We start from the raw sequence: 15865 nt of genomic DNA on the forward strand, positions 1-15865 counted from the left end.
GTGTATCAGGTCAGTAGATCACTCATACAACTGTGACATGAATTAACTTTATTAAGGTTTAGGTATAATACAATTCAGGGATTCATACGGATCAATAGTGAACTCTTTCTCCAAAGAGCACCCACTATCTGTCCTTGGTGTCGGCACACTAATAGCCACAAGATCAGCTAAACTTATGGTACAACTTGGATCAATTAGTGTTATTCTATCCAGATAATTTGATGTCCATCTCGACTATCCATCAAATAGGAATATTTAGAATACATGTTTAAAGAGTAGTCTAAGGATCATTGTATTGTGATGATCTCATCATAATTCACTAGCTCATTGCACATATTCATGGACTTCATTATAAACATCATACTGAAATAATAATGAACATAATATTTTATTTAATAAACTCAAATAAACATGGATGTGTGATTGGCTTGACGACTACATAATATCCATTAGTCACTGCCAATTGGGCTTCGGCTCTACATGTGCACTCGCAATTACCTCTTTGAACATTATTTTATTTTCGTCTGTACCTCTCGAGTGTGTCTCCACCGCCAGTTTTAGGGTTGAGATAGATATGATATTCACGCTAAGGGATGGTATCTTTGCTAATACGTCCTTGGTTGGACTTGTCAATGGTGCATGCACTAGTGGTAGAAACTGTGCTTGCATCGTTTGTCTTCAATTTGACGTCTAGGTTATTGGGTGCCTAATGGCATTCCTAAATCCCTCTTATAATGATTTAGCTACCATCGGTGATGGTCCCCAATCAGTCGTTGCCCGGCGATGCCCGATTTGTATTTCTCCTTTGATTTTTCCCGTTCCATTTTGCACTCACATCCAACACATTCTCCTGACTTATAGACACTAGAACTGTCATTCTATCTTGACACATCATTCTGCGCCACTTATTAGGGTTTGATGGTTAACCATACCTTAAGTAATTTGAGAGGTTCACATGGATGAAGGACTGTACATTCAATGTAAATGATGATTGTAAAGGTTACATGAAAATTTTGACAGAATTCTTTTTATCTTCTAGGGAATGAGTTGTAGCTTGGAATCCCATGGACAAGCGACTTAACCAATTGGGTTAAATCAATACTTAAGTAATTAATATACATGTCAGATATTTACTTAATAAGGTCAACCCAATACAGATAATTGGGACAGAAAGTTATTAACTAGACTGCTACTCGGGCTTGGAGGGTGGCATGCACAAGTCTTTTGGATGTTTAGGGGTATACTTTAACTTATAGACTTTATTGAGTATTCCAAGATAAGAGGGACGTGTACAAAAAAAAATCCCAATATAATATAAATAGAGGGACTTATAAGAAAATTTTGGAGAATTTTATTGATCATTAGTGTTATTTTGTTATTGATGGATTGATGATGATTGGTCGTGATCATGACGGGAAATCTGATTATGATTGATGCACTCAATCTCGTGTCATTACACCATCAACCACACAACCACCACTGCTATGTAGACATGAATGCACTCATTGTGTATCCACAACTGGCTTGTACCCATAGATACAGTGACACTATGCAGTTGTGACCATTTTCGCTCATCTATCATCATGTCAATCATTCCAGCCATGTCCTCCACTATATGCCTAACTATACATCCATGCGAAGGTTATATTTATTCTCTTCTTAATATGGTGTACTAGTTATTTTCATGATTTCAGCTTCTTAGTATCACCATTATTTTTCACATTAATATTAAAGATTACATTCAACTACTATCTTTCGCCTACACTAGCTTTCTATTATTCTTCTTATGAGATTCTCTAGCCCAATGCCATTGTCCCTACATGTTCTACCCTTCATCATGATTTGTTACATCACGAAAGACAGCTATTGTTGCATGAAATGGAATCTATATTTAACCCTTTGAATCTGGTTCATACACGTGTATTAAATAAATTTATAATTGCATCTTTTCCATTATCAACTAATTATTACGTAAAATAATGTATAAAAAATACAACTCCATTCTAAAACTTCACTCATATGAATAGATAACAAATATATCATGAAATTATTGATTCATTTTTCTGTTGAATCTGAAATTCCTAAATCATGGAAATTCACTAATGCAGAATAAAAATATCACATATATCATTTGGTATTTTTTGAATTGTTTCTACACAAAATACATTTTCTGGATCAATTATTTGATTTTTTCTTAGAGATCAACACGTAGATACACTAATATATTTGATTCATAAAAATATTTACAAAGATGATACTGATTCCATAAATGATATGTTATATTAAGTACCATTGAAAAAGTAAATAATGCCCCCATGATCAGCAAGATATTTAATATAGCTTAATTTTGTTGAAGAATTCTCATGCATATGTTAGTTTGTAACCATATACTAACCCTAAAGATGATACTATACATAATGCATGTCATGAGGTAGATTAGAAGGAATGGAAAGCATTTTAAATGTTTATTATCCCTAATTTTATATGCATTACAAGATTTTGAGAGATACTCACACATCTAATTACCATAAATAATGACTATATGTCCTTATTCCTGTAGATAAGGTAAAATACAATTCAAAAATATGTCATATTTATTTTAGTAGCACAACTGTAGTTAAATACTTCTTATACATAGAGTATATGTACATGGGTGAAGTTTCTTTGTTTCTTCTTATTCAAACACCAAGCCTCACATTAGGTTCTTTTGTAACAAGATACTTATTCAATTCAATATTTATTCGTTCCTCTTCATCAACTCTTAACATATTTTATTATTTTATTTCTCCCACTCATACACTGATATGTTAAGTGAATATCTAGATAAAAATTAAAAGATATCCAAAATTAATTATTTTATCCATGGTCACTCATTTCAACGTAATATTTTATACTTTAAAATTTTTAGCACGCGAAACACAAGCTTTAATTTTAATTAACTATAATATATTCTCTCTATCATTTACAAATTCAAAATTTATACTTAGCATATATTTAGTTTCAATGTCTAGATATATCTATTGTTAAATACAAACACTTGTATAAACTTTTTTCTAGTTAAATATCATATAATTAAACTCCCATATCAAACTTTACTGTTGAATTAATGTCACTGAATAATCTCCTTGAGACTATTTATCAATCTTAATGATTTACCGACCAATTTAATCCTTAAAGATGAATACACATTTTTTATAAAATAATTTATATAACAATGGAGACCTAGTATCGACTAATTCATAGCTAATTGGATTGAATTCGTTTACTCTGAACAGAAATATGAGTGGATGGAAAGTGACTCGCACATTCAGTATGGATGTGTACAATGCATGTGTAATGCTTTTATTAAATAATGAATCCATCCAACAAACAAGTGAATTATGATAACATCACGATGCAGAGATTACCAGTCTTTTAATTTTTGTTATAAAAAATCTTATTCAAAGGATACTAGAGAAACTTTCCTCCCGGCCATTCCCATTCTCTAATCTCTACCCCGATAAGTTCTCTATTGTGTCTTCCCCTCTTGTCTATATGTGAACAACTATGGATGTATCTCGGGTATTTGGAATATCATTGTGCTTTCGAAATCGTATTACATGGGTGGAATGATCAAGCTCCCGATCAAGGTGTAACATGTTTGATATGTAAAAGATTGGGTCAAATATTTTCTGAATAAAATAAAAATGGGAGAGGTGTAATATTTTCAACTTAGTTCATTTTTTCTATGAATCATACATGTCATTTTTCTTTATCCTAAGTCCTAATTTCTGCTCCACTGGCATCTGCATTCATTTCATAAAACTTCAAATTGATCGGATGGAACATGGTATGTCTTCGCATAAGTTGGATTTCATTGTGCTATATAAGGAAGATGAATATAATGACAGCAGCGCAAACAACAAATATAAAACAACTCGCCTTAATGTATACAATGCGTTAAGGTACTACACGTTCGTGGGATGACATAAGTTCAATAACAGATTATGCGGAGTCACCATAGTCCACAACAAATATCAAAGAAGCACTCCTCTTTGGAGGGATCTCGAGAGTTTTCATTGTAAAGTGTATGCTACTTGAAGGGAAAGGGGAGACGAGTTCCCACGAGAGAGGTCATTAGCTGACTATTTTGACACAACATGTAGTACACAAAATAGTATTATACTGGCTATATAGTAGAGAAAACAAAAGAGTAACTAGAATGATTTATATGTCTTTCTAATTCACAATGGTTAATTGTTAAGAAGAAATACTTCATAAAACTTATATGTAATATTACACAATAAGATATATATGCCCCATTATCGTGGCATATCAATGCAAAGGGACATGCACTTTACAAGGATATGAAGAATAGCATGCAAAATAGTTTGGCCAATGTTACATGTGTATCTCTAACACTTGATGTTTGGACGTTAAAGAACAACATTGAATTATAAGTGATGGTTGTGCATTAGTTAGATGTGGAGTGAAAACTGTGTGGACATGTGCTCAGCATACACTAGTTGGTAGGCACCCACATATAGGAAAACATTAGGCCGAGCATCGCCCGAATTTTGGTAGAGTTTGAATTGAAATCGAACGCATGCATCAAATTATTACGAATAATACGTTTCTTCTCGAATCATTTTTATCATCACAATATAATATTATGCATGTGCGAGCGTGGTGAATACCAACATCGCATTGAATAACAGAAAAAATGAAAAGTATCCTGGAAGATGAATTAAAGCTGGCAAACCCTCATTTTAGTACAAGTAGACATATGCTATGTAAGACGTGCACCGTAAACTTTGTAGTCCAAGACGAGCTGAGCTCCCTACATGTGAAGAGGCGCCATCAGATCACATCACTATAGATGATCATGATATCCTTGGGGTGAATGACATAGAATAATTCAACACATATGATGACTATGGTTCATCTTTGTTGGGTGATCCGAGCACATGTCATCCGTCCTCCTCATCCTCATCTGTCATCCATCATCAGACACTCGTCATCTATCACCCTCATCCCACCACCGTCATCGTCATACGTCATCATCATTCGTCATTGTTATCTGTCATTGTCATCCGTCATACATCCAACAAGTATAGTTCCGGATCGTCCCGGACGTGGACGACGGACGGGACGGGATGAATTTCATCCCGTCTGACATTCGGATTCAGTGTAGGGACGAAGGACGGGATGAATTTTCATCCGACATTACGAAAACCATCCCGTCCAGTTCTCTCGGGATGAATTTTCGTCCCATCCGGGGAAAAAACTGTCCTGTCCCTCGTCCCGGACGAAAAAGAACCATTTGATAGTTTTAATAGATTAATATAGATTTTTCTAAGTTTTTTAGGAAAATATGGAGGACAGAGAATCCAAATGGACATATGTACAATTATTTCTCAGCGGCGTCAGTTTGCACGTGCGAAAAAATACAATGACTTTGATGCAAATCATCATAGCGAGGCCACGTGGCTACATCTCAACGGTCGGAAATGAATCCAGTGGTTTTTCGTCCACATTCGTCCGTCCATCGTCCGAGACCTCCGGACAGACGGTTTTTTCATCCCACGGGATGAAAATTGTCCGGTCCGACGGTTCCCTTAACGAAATTTCGTCCATACCCTTGGACAGGACGTTTTTTTTTGTCCAGGTACGAAAAAATCGTCCCGTCCGCGTCCCTGAACAAGGCTACTTGTTTCTTGTGTCGTCTCTCTGGCGGTTTTGAGCGAATTGCTGTTCGGAGTTCCGCTCAAAATTTCGTCCACTTGGGGCGAACTTGCGCACCAAACCGCGCGACAACCTCCTCCTTCCATCTTCCCGCCAAAAAGTAGCAAGTCCAAATCAGAGAGAGAGATAGATGAACAGATAGAGACATGGAGAGAGATAGATAGATATGTGGGCAGAGATGGAGAGATAGATAGATACCTCTATGGCTATATATAGAGATGGAGCGAGAGAGAGAGAGTGGAGAGAGAGAGATGGCGTCTGCGGATGTGGAAGGGGGAGAGTGGAGTGAGGAGTTGAGCTCGATCGCAGAGACGACAGACGTAGAGCTGTTGAAAAGAGCGTGGAGGAACGAGAAATCCGCGCCAGAAGTGCTCCAATTCGAGGCCAGCCTTGTCCAGCGCGCTCGCGAGCAGATTCAACTCATGGTAACTTTCATCTTCCATCCCATGATCGACGATAATGATCGATTTTGGTTACTAAACGGCTTATAATGAGATTTAATACTGCTCTTGATTTCTTGTTTCAATTTGTTCTTAGCTCGTCTACCGCATTAACAAGTTTTGTATCGTTCCTGGTAATCTTTCTTTTCTTTTTCTTGAAGAATGCTTCCTGGTTATCTTGCTCTTAGATCTCGGTTTATTTCTTGAAGTTACCTCATTGACGGTAGATTTCGTTCTCATGCGCGATGAGAATGATCTGGATTAGTTTTGTCTTCGTAGTCTTGATCCCTGGAACCTTGTGGAATGCTTAGTGGTGAGAATTCCTTGTGCTCCAGGAAGAGACGGCAGAAGATTTGGTTGAAAACGGCGCGGACGATCTTATCGTTTCTCTGTACCAAATGGATCTGGATAGATCTTTGTTTCTCTTGAGATCTTATCTCCGGGTACGGCTTCAAAAGGTCAGTATAAATGTTTTCCCGTCTGTTCAATTGTTCCTCTTTTTGTTCATAGATCTCAGTAAATTTCACTTTTATTTGGTGTCTGTGATCTCAGATTGAAAAATACATGTTTCATATTTCGAAGAGTGACCTCTGGAGTCGGCTTTCTGAGCAAGAACAGAAGTTCACAAGGAGGCATGCCTCTTGATATCTTTAATTATTTTTTCTACATTCTGATAATTCATGCAATTTATTTCTTATTCATTCACAGGTGTGTCGATGCTCTGGAGAAGCATCTTGAGCAGTCCGTGCTGTCACGGCTACCTTATGGTTATCAATCCGTCTTGAAGCAATCAATCTCCAGTGAAGAAGACGACATGGGTATTAAATTCTTATTTGAATTTTGTTCAGTCCCTCTCTTCAACTGAAAAAAAATTGCAACTATTTTTAAGATAAAGTTTCTAACTCGGTGAAAATTGGCTGCATGATCAGAATGTTTGACTTTAGTTTACAAGGTCAAGGAATCTGAATCTTCATGTTACAAAATCTTTGCGTTCGATGTCATTTCATCGATCCAATATTTCTATTCAACAAAAGTTCTACTTTTGATTTCAAAAGCATTGAATCTCAACCTTCATGTTATTAAGTTATTGAAGATTTTGAAGAAATAAATGAGCGTTACACACTAAATGGAGGTGATGAAGTCAAATGAAGGTTATCCAACATATGAAGTTGATATAATCCTATCCCTCCAATGTTATCTTTGATATTTTAGCCCATTAGGGGCATTTCAGTCATTTGATGTTTAGGATAGTGTTTCCTTTCTCAATAAATATGAGTAGCCTCCCTTTAGGACGGCAATCAAGACTTCAGATTAGATCAGCCTATTGGCTCACTATCTCGATCCTCTATGTCTCAGTCCCATCCCCTTGAATGTCCAGCAGTCCCCTATCCTCGTGATTGTCTCACCGGATCTTCAGTTGGCTCCCCTCCAATCCAATCTCTACACCTGTCGTTCAGTGCTCATTTAGTCTCCGATAATCCCAGTCCCCGCGATCAACCCCTCACCATGTCTTCAAGCGGCTCATCCCTGGTTGATCCCTGCCTCCTTCGTTCGATCCCTCGGATCATTTTCCTTTCTACTCTCCAACCCTTGGAAAATATAGTGCAGGGACGCGGACGGGACGGTAATTTCGTCCGACGACAAAAAAATCGTCCTGTCCAGAACTTCGGACTATTGACGGGACGAAGAATCGTCCGCCTGTCCCTCGATGGGACAATTGCTTCGTCCTGTGGGAGTATAGTGTGCGCCTGAAGGTCCTGCTGCCCGACGCACGCGCTGCGCCACGCGTCAATTTCTGAAAGGTCTAATGCTGACACATGCCCTGTTTCGTTCAGGGACGTTGGACGGGACAAAAATTTATTGGACAGGACGAACACTGGACGGGACGACTCAGACGAAACTCTAAAAATTGGGACGTAGGACGGGACAAACTTCGTCCGGTCCCATCCCATCCATCGTCCATGTCCTGGACGATCCGGAACTATATTGGAACATCTACCTCGCCTCTCCCTCCACTCTCCTCCCGATATGAACCTACATTATGGTTCTTATCGGAAGCAAATCCAGACTCAGGTTCAGGTGAAGTAAATTATTTTCATTATTCATAATCAAGAGGAGAATGCACCTAATATCATATATTTTGAGTCAGATTCCATGGAAAAATCAGACTTCCTTGTTGAGACAGCAATCACATAAAAACATAAAGTTTGGTGCACAATAATTGACTACATGAAAATTGGATCGTTACTATATAAATCTTCCTAAGACCCATCAGAGGAGGGCATGTGCATGCCGGGAGATTATTGAACTAAATGCAAACTTATTGAATTAGGCACATGCGGCTGCTTACTGAACTAGGTGGGAACCCAAGCCTTATAAATAAGAGGGTTGTCCTTCAAGGAAGGACATCTGGTATGTTTCGAACGAGCAGTGGCGGTAAGAAGGTCAGAGTAGTGGAGATACTTGGTTCCAACAAGGAGGAAGCCAATTCGACTGCCTCCGCAGGAGGACAAGGCAGATTGTGTGGTGTCCAATGCTCTTCATTCTCTCTTTCCATCCTCTCTGTGGTGCGAGCAACCTTGTTCCTGGTTTTCGGATTTCTTGTTGGAGAACATTTCAAATTGATCTACAAAGGATTCATAAAGAGCTTGTTGGAAAACATTTCATAATTTCTCTTCTGCAAGATTTCAAGATTTTTTTGGATCTGTAGTAGATCTGTATCATATTACTCCAAATCATAAAGAGCTTACTGCTAGTAAGAAGTGTAATTAATTCAATAGATGCAAACCTTTTTTTTTTGCCTGATCAATTTGGCCTCGTTTATCCCAGATTGCCTTTTTTGCACAATGATGAATTCAATAGATGAAATCTTTTTCCTGCCTTATCAATTTGGCCTCGTTTATCCCAGATTGATTTTTTCGCACAATGATGCATTCATCATTGTCATCGTCATCCATGTTTTTTTTTTTTTGAAATGATCACCAATATTTGGGCTTGGAAAAATGATGATAACGATTTCCGATAAACTGATGGATAGGATGATTACAACCCATCTTCGTGGTCCTCTGGTCATCATCTTCCTAATGGTTGACGCTTAACCCTACTCATGTTCTTAAAGCCCAAATATATGTTGGGGGCACATGTTTCCTCTTTTCTGATCACCCATTGTTGTTTTACGGTTCCGCTTAAAGTTTCGACATAGTTTTTGTCATCCATGATCCATTTTGAGGTTTGGGCAAATGATTACAGCCATGGAGGACAATGATTATTTACCAAATGCACCATCCAGTCTTTGAGGCTGAGCCCTACCGACATTCTTAAAACCTGAATATATGTTAGGGCGTTTAGCAGCCTGTTTTTTAATTTTTTTCTCATCATCGTTTTATGTTCTATATTCCCCTTAAAATTCCTTATTTCCATAATTGTTGCCAGCTTCTCGTTTCTCTTTCAATTGTTCTTGATTCATGTATCTGGTTTCAGTCCCGGAGCCAAATCTAGACACATTTGTCTTCTGTAAGAGCAAGGGCGCCGTCGGTTCCTTCCAATTGGACGACGCGTATGCTCGATCTCCTAATATTTGTTCTTCCTCTTTCCGTTTTTTCCTCCTTGAGTCATCTAAATGAAAATTTTGATTTCCTGTAATTTGCAGAGGGGATGAGATTGTGGATTTGGTGTCCGACGATCTCTACGTTCTCCGCTACAAGTCAATTAAAACTCTGGTAGAAGGCGGACGAATCGACCTCGTCTAGATTCCATCTGGCCAAGGATATTCGGTTCTTATGAAAACTCAATTAAAGAAACGAAATATGGAAATCCAGCGGGTGATTAAGAAGTATCTGCAGGTATTCAGTGATTTTACCCCGGGCATTATATAAGATACACGTTTTTCCTATGATTAATGTCACTTTGTCAACAGATGTGGGGCAGGGTTCAATGATTGGATCTGATCGGCAAGATCAAGATCTGTTTGGTGTAGTTGATTGTTCTAACCGCCATAATTGATGAACGATTGAAATATATTCTGATCAGGATTGATCAAATATCTGATTGATATGTTCTGATCCATTATTAATCTGATGCCATATTGCTGGAAATGATGTTTTTTCGTTTAACCACCATTGGATTGATCGATTGGTCCAATTTAATCTCTCCGAACAACATTCTATGTTTCCCGTTTCGTTATGATTTAATCAAAATGTTGATCACAATTTCATGAACCGTTTCATGAACCGGTAGACGATGACGGTTGACGATGACGGTTGAGCGAGTATAAAGCTTCGGGTTTGTGTACAGGGTTTGTGGACTTCGTTGCATCTGCCTGAATACGAATCTTACGAAGATCAATCAAGTTCTTCATGCCCTATTTCGTAGCTGATGTCCTTGACTAGGTTTTCAGTTCCGTTTCTTCTTTTGAAGATTAAGGGCGAAAGAGTTTGCGGGGAATTTGAGTCGCTTCGCTCTCTTCTTCTGAAGCTTTGGAGCGCAGCGAATAACATCTCCTACATTTTTCCTCTTTATCTCGTCCTCCAATTTATCCCTTGAATTTGAATCGATTGATTGGTTTTCACACGAATCTAGATCGGAAGGAGATTTCCCTCGATAACGCGCAATCTTTGAGATTTCTGCGTTGATCATTAACACCTACATTTCCTAGATGTTATTCCTTCAATTTGGACGCGATTCAGTTGGTTTTCTAGATCAAGATGGAGTTTGATATGTAAGATCCACTTTGAAGATTATGTATTTGTTTTTCTTCATCGAACTCTGGATCAAATTCAAGAGGTTTCCTTGATTACACGGATTCTTTGAGATTTACAGCGAAGGATATCGCCTACTTACGACCTGTTATTCTACTTATCTGTATCCTGGATTTTAGGTGACCTAATTCTTCTTCCATTCTCATAAGGCCATCTTCTCCTCATTGAATATCTCAGTAGAGTTATTTTACAAGATCCGTGTTGGATCTGAGATTTAGTTTCGTTCTTGGGTTACAGTTATCAGCAAGATTTTCTTGAATCTGAGTTTTTGGCTTTTGTTACTATCATTTAATCTAACCTTTCCATCCTTTTTTAATCGGCATCGGGCTTTAATCTATGATGAGGAAAAATCTTTGAGACCTGAGGGTTGCGGATTGAATATCGATTCCAGTCCGGTGAAGTCTCTACAAGCACTCTCTGAGAACTTAAGTAAATATTTCAGTATTCTTGGATTCAAGAGTTAGAGAACAGGGTTAATTGTGCAGATAATTTTTTCTTGCCACGCCGTAGAGTTCTAATTTTCTGAACCGATTTTTTTTTCTGTTCTGAATATTTTTTCAAGTTTGTTTATCATGGAACTGTTGCATTCACATCATGAATGTGTTTTCTTTTCTTGACAAATCATTAATTCAGTTTTTTGTCGTGATTAAACCATCAGATGACGAGACGAGACATATTTGCTGACTTACAAATCAGCCGGTCCACATCTTATTCAGTTTTTATTAGTACAATGTACTAGTTATAGTTCACACGTGATACTTATAATGATGAATTATCAAGGAGGAAGAGTTCAGTTAATGTATCCATACAAATGCCTAAATAGTACTGTGCTATTTTAATTAGGTTTACTCATGACATGATTTTGTGAGTTGTCCTTATAAATATGTATTGTGAATGTACAATCTTATTTTGACGATGACTTGCGAGTTCCGATTCATACAATTTCAAATACTTTTATTCAGTTGCATCAAGAAGTCCACAAAGATTGGATTGTCCACCCTCGAAATTAAAGGAGATAACTCAACGAAGATGATATAATTAAGTCCTTAGCCGATGCAGTGGGATACCAAAGAAGAATTCTCTGATTATTTTGGAACTCACAAGGACAAACTAAGATGACAAATTAGGGCTTGATAGTTAGCCCTATGCTAAATTATCCTATATGCTTAAAAAAAAATGAGAAACTATAAGCCTTTTGTACAATAATATGCTCAAAAGAGAGAGAGAAATTTATAATATGCATAGCCAAGTCTCACTAATATGGATGCGCAGAATGAACTTACTTGGTATTGAATGGGTGTTTATAGTCCTAATTAGGCAAAAAGAGTATTAAACTTTCAACACGTATATATATATCAGAATTTATTATTATAATTATTTTTGTCCATTTATTTTACTTCCCACATTCAAACATATTCATTAATCTTCAAACTATCACCTTATAAAATATGTCAAATTATACGATGATTAGTTTCATATTCGAGTTATTTTACATATTTAAGCACCCTTGTAAGGGAGAATTGCGAAAAAATCCTACAAACTCAATATAATCTCCTAATGGACAAACAAAATGATTATCTACCCTCTATTAGATCCATAGTTGAAAAACTGATTACTTTCATGTACTAGAACTTAACTAATGACAAGAGTCAGTCTCAATGCCCTGTTCGTGAACTTGTTTTTTGTTCTTGGTTAGCTTGTATAACCTTGTATTTCTTTGTAAAATAGAACAATCATACGAAGGGCATGTGGAGGAGTTTCCCATGCAGAAATAGTAGAATCAGGTCAGTAAGTTTTTGAAATGTTCAAAATGAAGGATTAAGATAATGTCAAGGAGGTCATGGGTAGGTTAAATGAGCTGGTCAGTGAAACGATTAATTTAGGTATGACTTACACTAATTTAAAGCTGATTTTTTTTTAGGTGAATGGGCAATAAATGTAAAATATAATTATTTCAAACTTGTTTGCAGCTCATCAAAAACCATCTTTTTTTAGATAAATGATAAAGGAAATATGTCATCTGAATCCCAAAATTATGGAAGATGAAGAAAATAAAGATGGGGATTTAATAATTTTAACATGAATATTATGCCATTTTTCCAATACCCATTACTGTCAGTTTTCCATGACCAATCGGGTAACGATTTAAGAAGAAAAAAATATTAACAAATATGATAATATAGTCTTAATTTGCTCTGCGAAAGTGTTGTTAAGGATTGATTTCTTCGGTTTCTATAGCTTCAGATCATAGAAAGTCTCAAGAGTAATCCAAATTCAAGGCAAAATGACGTCTGCGGTTGCAATGTTTAAGGTAGATCGTGCTAGAATATCGCTCTCACCATTTCTTAGATTATAATTTCGTCTTAATAGGCATCTGAGATTCGTAGGTTAACTCACTTGTATCAGCAAATTTGTTACTGCTACTGATTTCGAGCCGGAATTTATCGCGTTCCTCTCATTCTTCTCAATACCCTGAAATCTGTCTCGGCGTATCTTCCTTTCGTCGAAATTTCCACAAAATCAAACTCGGAAAACGCCAATTTCCACTACTCCTGCTCACCTGCTTTCATGAACTTTCATTCTCCGCAATTGAATCAGTACATAACATTTCTTTCATGTAGTTGTTTATTTTTTTTACCAGTGCATATCATTTCATTCTTTATCAAACTCAATACAGGTGAATCGCAAAGTCCTCATCGTCGACGAGAAATCAAAGGTTTAGCGTTGAACAGTACCAAAGCCAATGAACAACGCAGCTCTAGCAAATGGGTCAGTTCCAGGTTCCGATATTGGTTATTGTGTGATCAACATGAGTCAATTTTCAAACCCTTTGGTTTTTGTTTGAAATATTCGTTTGATCTTTGTTCAATTTAGCGGCACTTGGTGAAGTGAACTTTATTATCGCTCTTTGTCTGTGCTTATGAAATGATGAGAGATTTCTCTTTGTTTCGTCAAAACACAACATGATAAGTTTCTAAAATATCCAAAAGAGAAACTTCTCGAAGACTTTTAGTTTGGAAACCTGGTGAAAAGAATTTGGGGGAGAATTTTTATGTGTTTCTCGTTGTTTCAATCAAATTTTTATTTGGGTGAGAATTTGTACATGCATGAATCCGTGTGTTTCCAGTTCGTTTGTCTCCTCTTTGTCGATTCGTCTTCTGTTTCCCTTTTTAATCTGTAGTCTTCCCCAATTTTTCATATGTAATTTGGAGTTTATACTGCAGTGAAAGTTGTGAAAGACTCATGCATGAATCAAATTCTGGTAACACTGTTCTAGCAACTGGGAATTTTCCTTTGAAGGAGGACGACTTGAATTTTGTGGAAGTTGCGAGAATCATGGACAAAGAATTGGAGAGTGATGAAAATGAAGTTATTGATGAATATCTTAAAGACTCGATGTCGATGCATACGTCTGAACCCCCAATTCCATATAATGATCCCGAACTTAAGAGAGAATCATTGAGAAAATCAGAGATCGACTCTGGAGAAGAAAAGAAAAGCCTTGCTGAGATTGCTCGAAAACAAAAGGTCGGCGGATCTCCACTTTCCGAGCACTTTTCATCAGATTTAAGGCTTCCTTTTAGGCATGTGATTATCATTTTTTGCATATTCTCCATCTTGATCTTTAAATCATTCTTCTCAACTGTTTCATTGTGTTCATGTTTCAGAGCACAAAGAGTCTTCTTGCGACAAACAACACCCAGTTATGTGGACCGAGGTGGAAAGGAAAGGGCTTCTCTCTCATTGCAAGGGATAATCCCATGTCAAATATAGTCAAACAGCTCCAGAATTCCTTAATGAAAGCCAGCATCAGTGGGAAACTCTCGGGTTCCAATGTCATCCTACCAGCAAGATCAGATCAATCAAACCTGCTTGATCGTGCATGTTTCGGCCGTCCAATCTCAACACTAGACAGAGAGACCACTTGGTTCCAACTCGGCCCGGAAGAAGCCTTCTATCTTGTTCACTCTCTGAAGTGCCTCAGCATCTCAGACCCAGAAAGTGGGCTGGCTTTTGATCATGATCAGCTGTGGAAGATTATTGATTCTTCTACAAATGAAAATTTCCTCAATATGTATGCAGCTTATGCTCATCTCCGGTCCAAGAACTGGGTTGTGCGCCCGGGAATTCAATATGGGGTTGATTTTGTGGCCTACAGGCATCATCCTGCTTTGGTCCACTCTGAGTATGCTGTCCTCGTATTCGGAGAGGACGGGCTTCGTCCTCGGCTTAGAGAGTGGGCCGATCTGCAGGGGACGTTGCGAGTCAGTGGAAGTGTGGCCAAGGCCCTGCTGGTCATTACCATCAAGTGGAACTGCCCATTATCTTTTCCTATTTGTCTTGAGCAGTGTTCTATTGAGGAGAGAGTGATGGAAAGGTGGATTCCTCAGCGGAATCGAGATGGCAGCTCCCAGGTTTAAGAGGATGCTCTCTCATCTTTATGTTAACTGAGAAGGTACAGAAGGCCCTGTGAGTGTTGGCTATTTATTAATCACTCTGAATGATTTTTTCCTCTGTTAATTGTGATTCTTGTTGGAATGTAACTCGATGCCTGTACATTTTTGTTATATGTGCACTTTCCAGCTTAAAAGAAGACAGTGGAGAGAGTTGCATTAAGAAATTTAGTTGTTCCTATTTTAAATTTACCCGAAGTTAACATTTTTTAACACTGGAGCTACTAACTGAAGTTTCTTTCACATCAAATCTGAACAGTGACGTTCAGTGGAGTTGTGTTTTTATTCAAAAGATGTATGGAAGTATGAGAAAGAAGTGGGGTCATCACCTATCAGAGATGTTGACAGAAGCCCCTGACAATCAAGACATATTTTTAATTGGAATTTTAGTTAGTGGTTAGAATTCCTACTCAAAGCAGTCATTTAAATTTTTTGAATTAATTCAAAGTAATTGCAAAATAATTAGGTTACCTAAAATATATTTTCATGG

At 37.4% G+C, this 15865-nt stretch overlaps 2 protein-coding genes across 6 annotated transcripts; both read left to right on the forward strand.

Moving 5' to 3' along the window:
* Positions 1 to 5813: 5813 nt before the first annotated feature.
* Positions 5814 to 11733, forward strand: SLD5 (DNA replication protein-like protein). Of its 3 annotated transcripts, none has more exons than XR_013582353.1 (7): positions 5814 to 6149; positions 6500 to 6622; positions 6717 to 6796; positions 6873 to 6982; positions 9645 to 9720; positions 9814 to 10006; positions 10081 to 11733. XR_013582353.1 is itself a non-coding variant. In XM_078580048.1 (6 exons), the coding sequence occupies exons 1-6, from the start codon at positions 5943 to 5945 to the stop codon at positions 9911 to 9913; spliced, it is 696 nt and encodes a 231-aa protein (XP_078436174.1). In that variant the 5' UTR covers positions 5816 to 5942; the 3' UTR covers positions 9914 to 11733. The 3 variants fall into 3 exon arrangements, 1 of the variants encoding a protein (XP_078436174.1); XR_013582354.1 differs by having other exon boundaries at positions 11580 to 11733; XM_078580048.1 differs by having other exon boundaries at positions 5816 to 6149; positions 9814 to 11733.
* Positions 11734 to 13137: 1404 nt separating this feature from the next.
* Positions 13138 to 15442, forward strand: LOC144707083 (tRNA-splicing endonuclease subunit Sen2-1-like). 3 transcript variants are annotated; one of them, XM_078580208.1, is made up of 4 exons: positions 13138 to 13232; positions 13599 to 13690; positions 14146 to 14449; positions 14590 to 15442. In XM_078580208.1, the coding sequence occupies exons 2-4, from the start codon at positions 13665 to 13667 to the stop codon at positions 15340 to 15342; spliced, it is 1083 nt and encodes a 360-aa protein (XP_078436334.1). In that variant the 5' UTR covers positions 13138 to 13232; positions 13599 to 13664; the 3' UTR covers positions 15343 to 15442. The 3 variants fall into 3 exon arrangements, with proteins under 3 accessions (XP_078436334.1, XP_078436331.1, XP_078436332.1); XM_078580205.1 differs by lacking the exon at positions 13138 to 13232 and adding an exon at positions 13299 to 13518; XM_078580206.1 differs by lacking the exon at positions 13138 to 13232 and having other exon boundaries at positions 13529 to 13690.
* Positions 15443 to 15865: the final 423 nt, after the last annotated feature.

This window comes from Wolffia australiana, chromosome 8 (assembly GCF_029677425.1).
Source record: "Wolffia australiana isolate 7733 chromosome 8, ASM2967742v1".
Lineage (NCBI taxonomy): Eukaryota > Viridiplantae > Streptophyta > Magnoliopsida > Alismatales > Araceae > Wolffia > Wolffia australiana.

Bases quoted from the DNA above. Each gene is read 5' to 3' on its own strand.
- LOC144707083 (XM_078580208.1), top strand. From the start codon at position 13,665: ATGAACAACGCAGCTCTAGCAAATGG. The intron at 13,691-14,145 runs GTCAGTTCCAGG...TTTATACTGCAG, and splicing joins AACGCAGCTCTAGCAAATGG to TGAAAGTTGTGAAAGACTCA. The intron at 14,450-14,589 runs GTCGGCGGATCT...TTCATGTTTCAG, and splicing joins AGATTGCTCGAAAACAAAAG to AGCACAAAGAGTCTTCTTGC.
- SLD5 (XM_078580048.1), top strand. From the start codon at position 5,943: ATGGAGCGAGAGAGAGAGAGTGGAGAGAGAGAGATGGCGTCTGCGGAT. The intron at 6,150-6,499 runs GTAACTTTCATC...CTTGTGCTCCAG, and splicing joins GCGAGCAGATTCAACTCATG to GAAGAGACGGCAGAAGATTT. The intron at 6,797-6,872 runs GCATGCCTCTTG...ATTCATTCACAG, and splicing joins GAACAGAAGTTCACAAGGAG to GTGTGTCGATGCTCTGGAGA.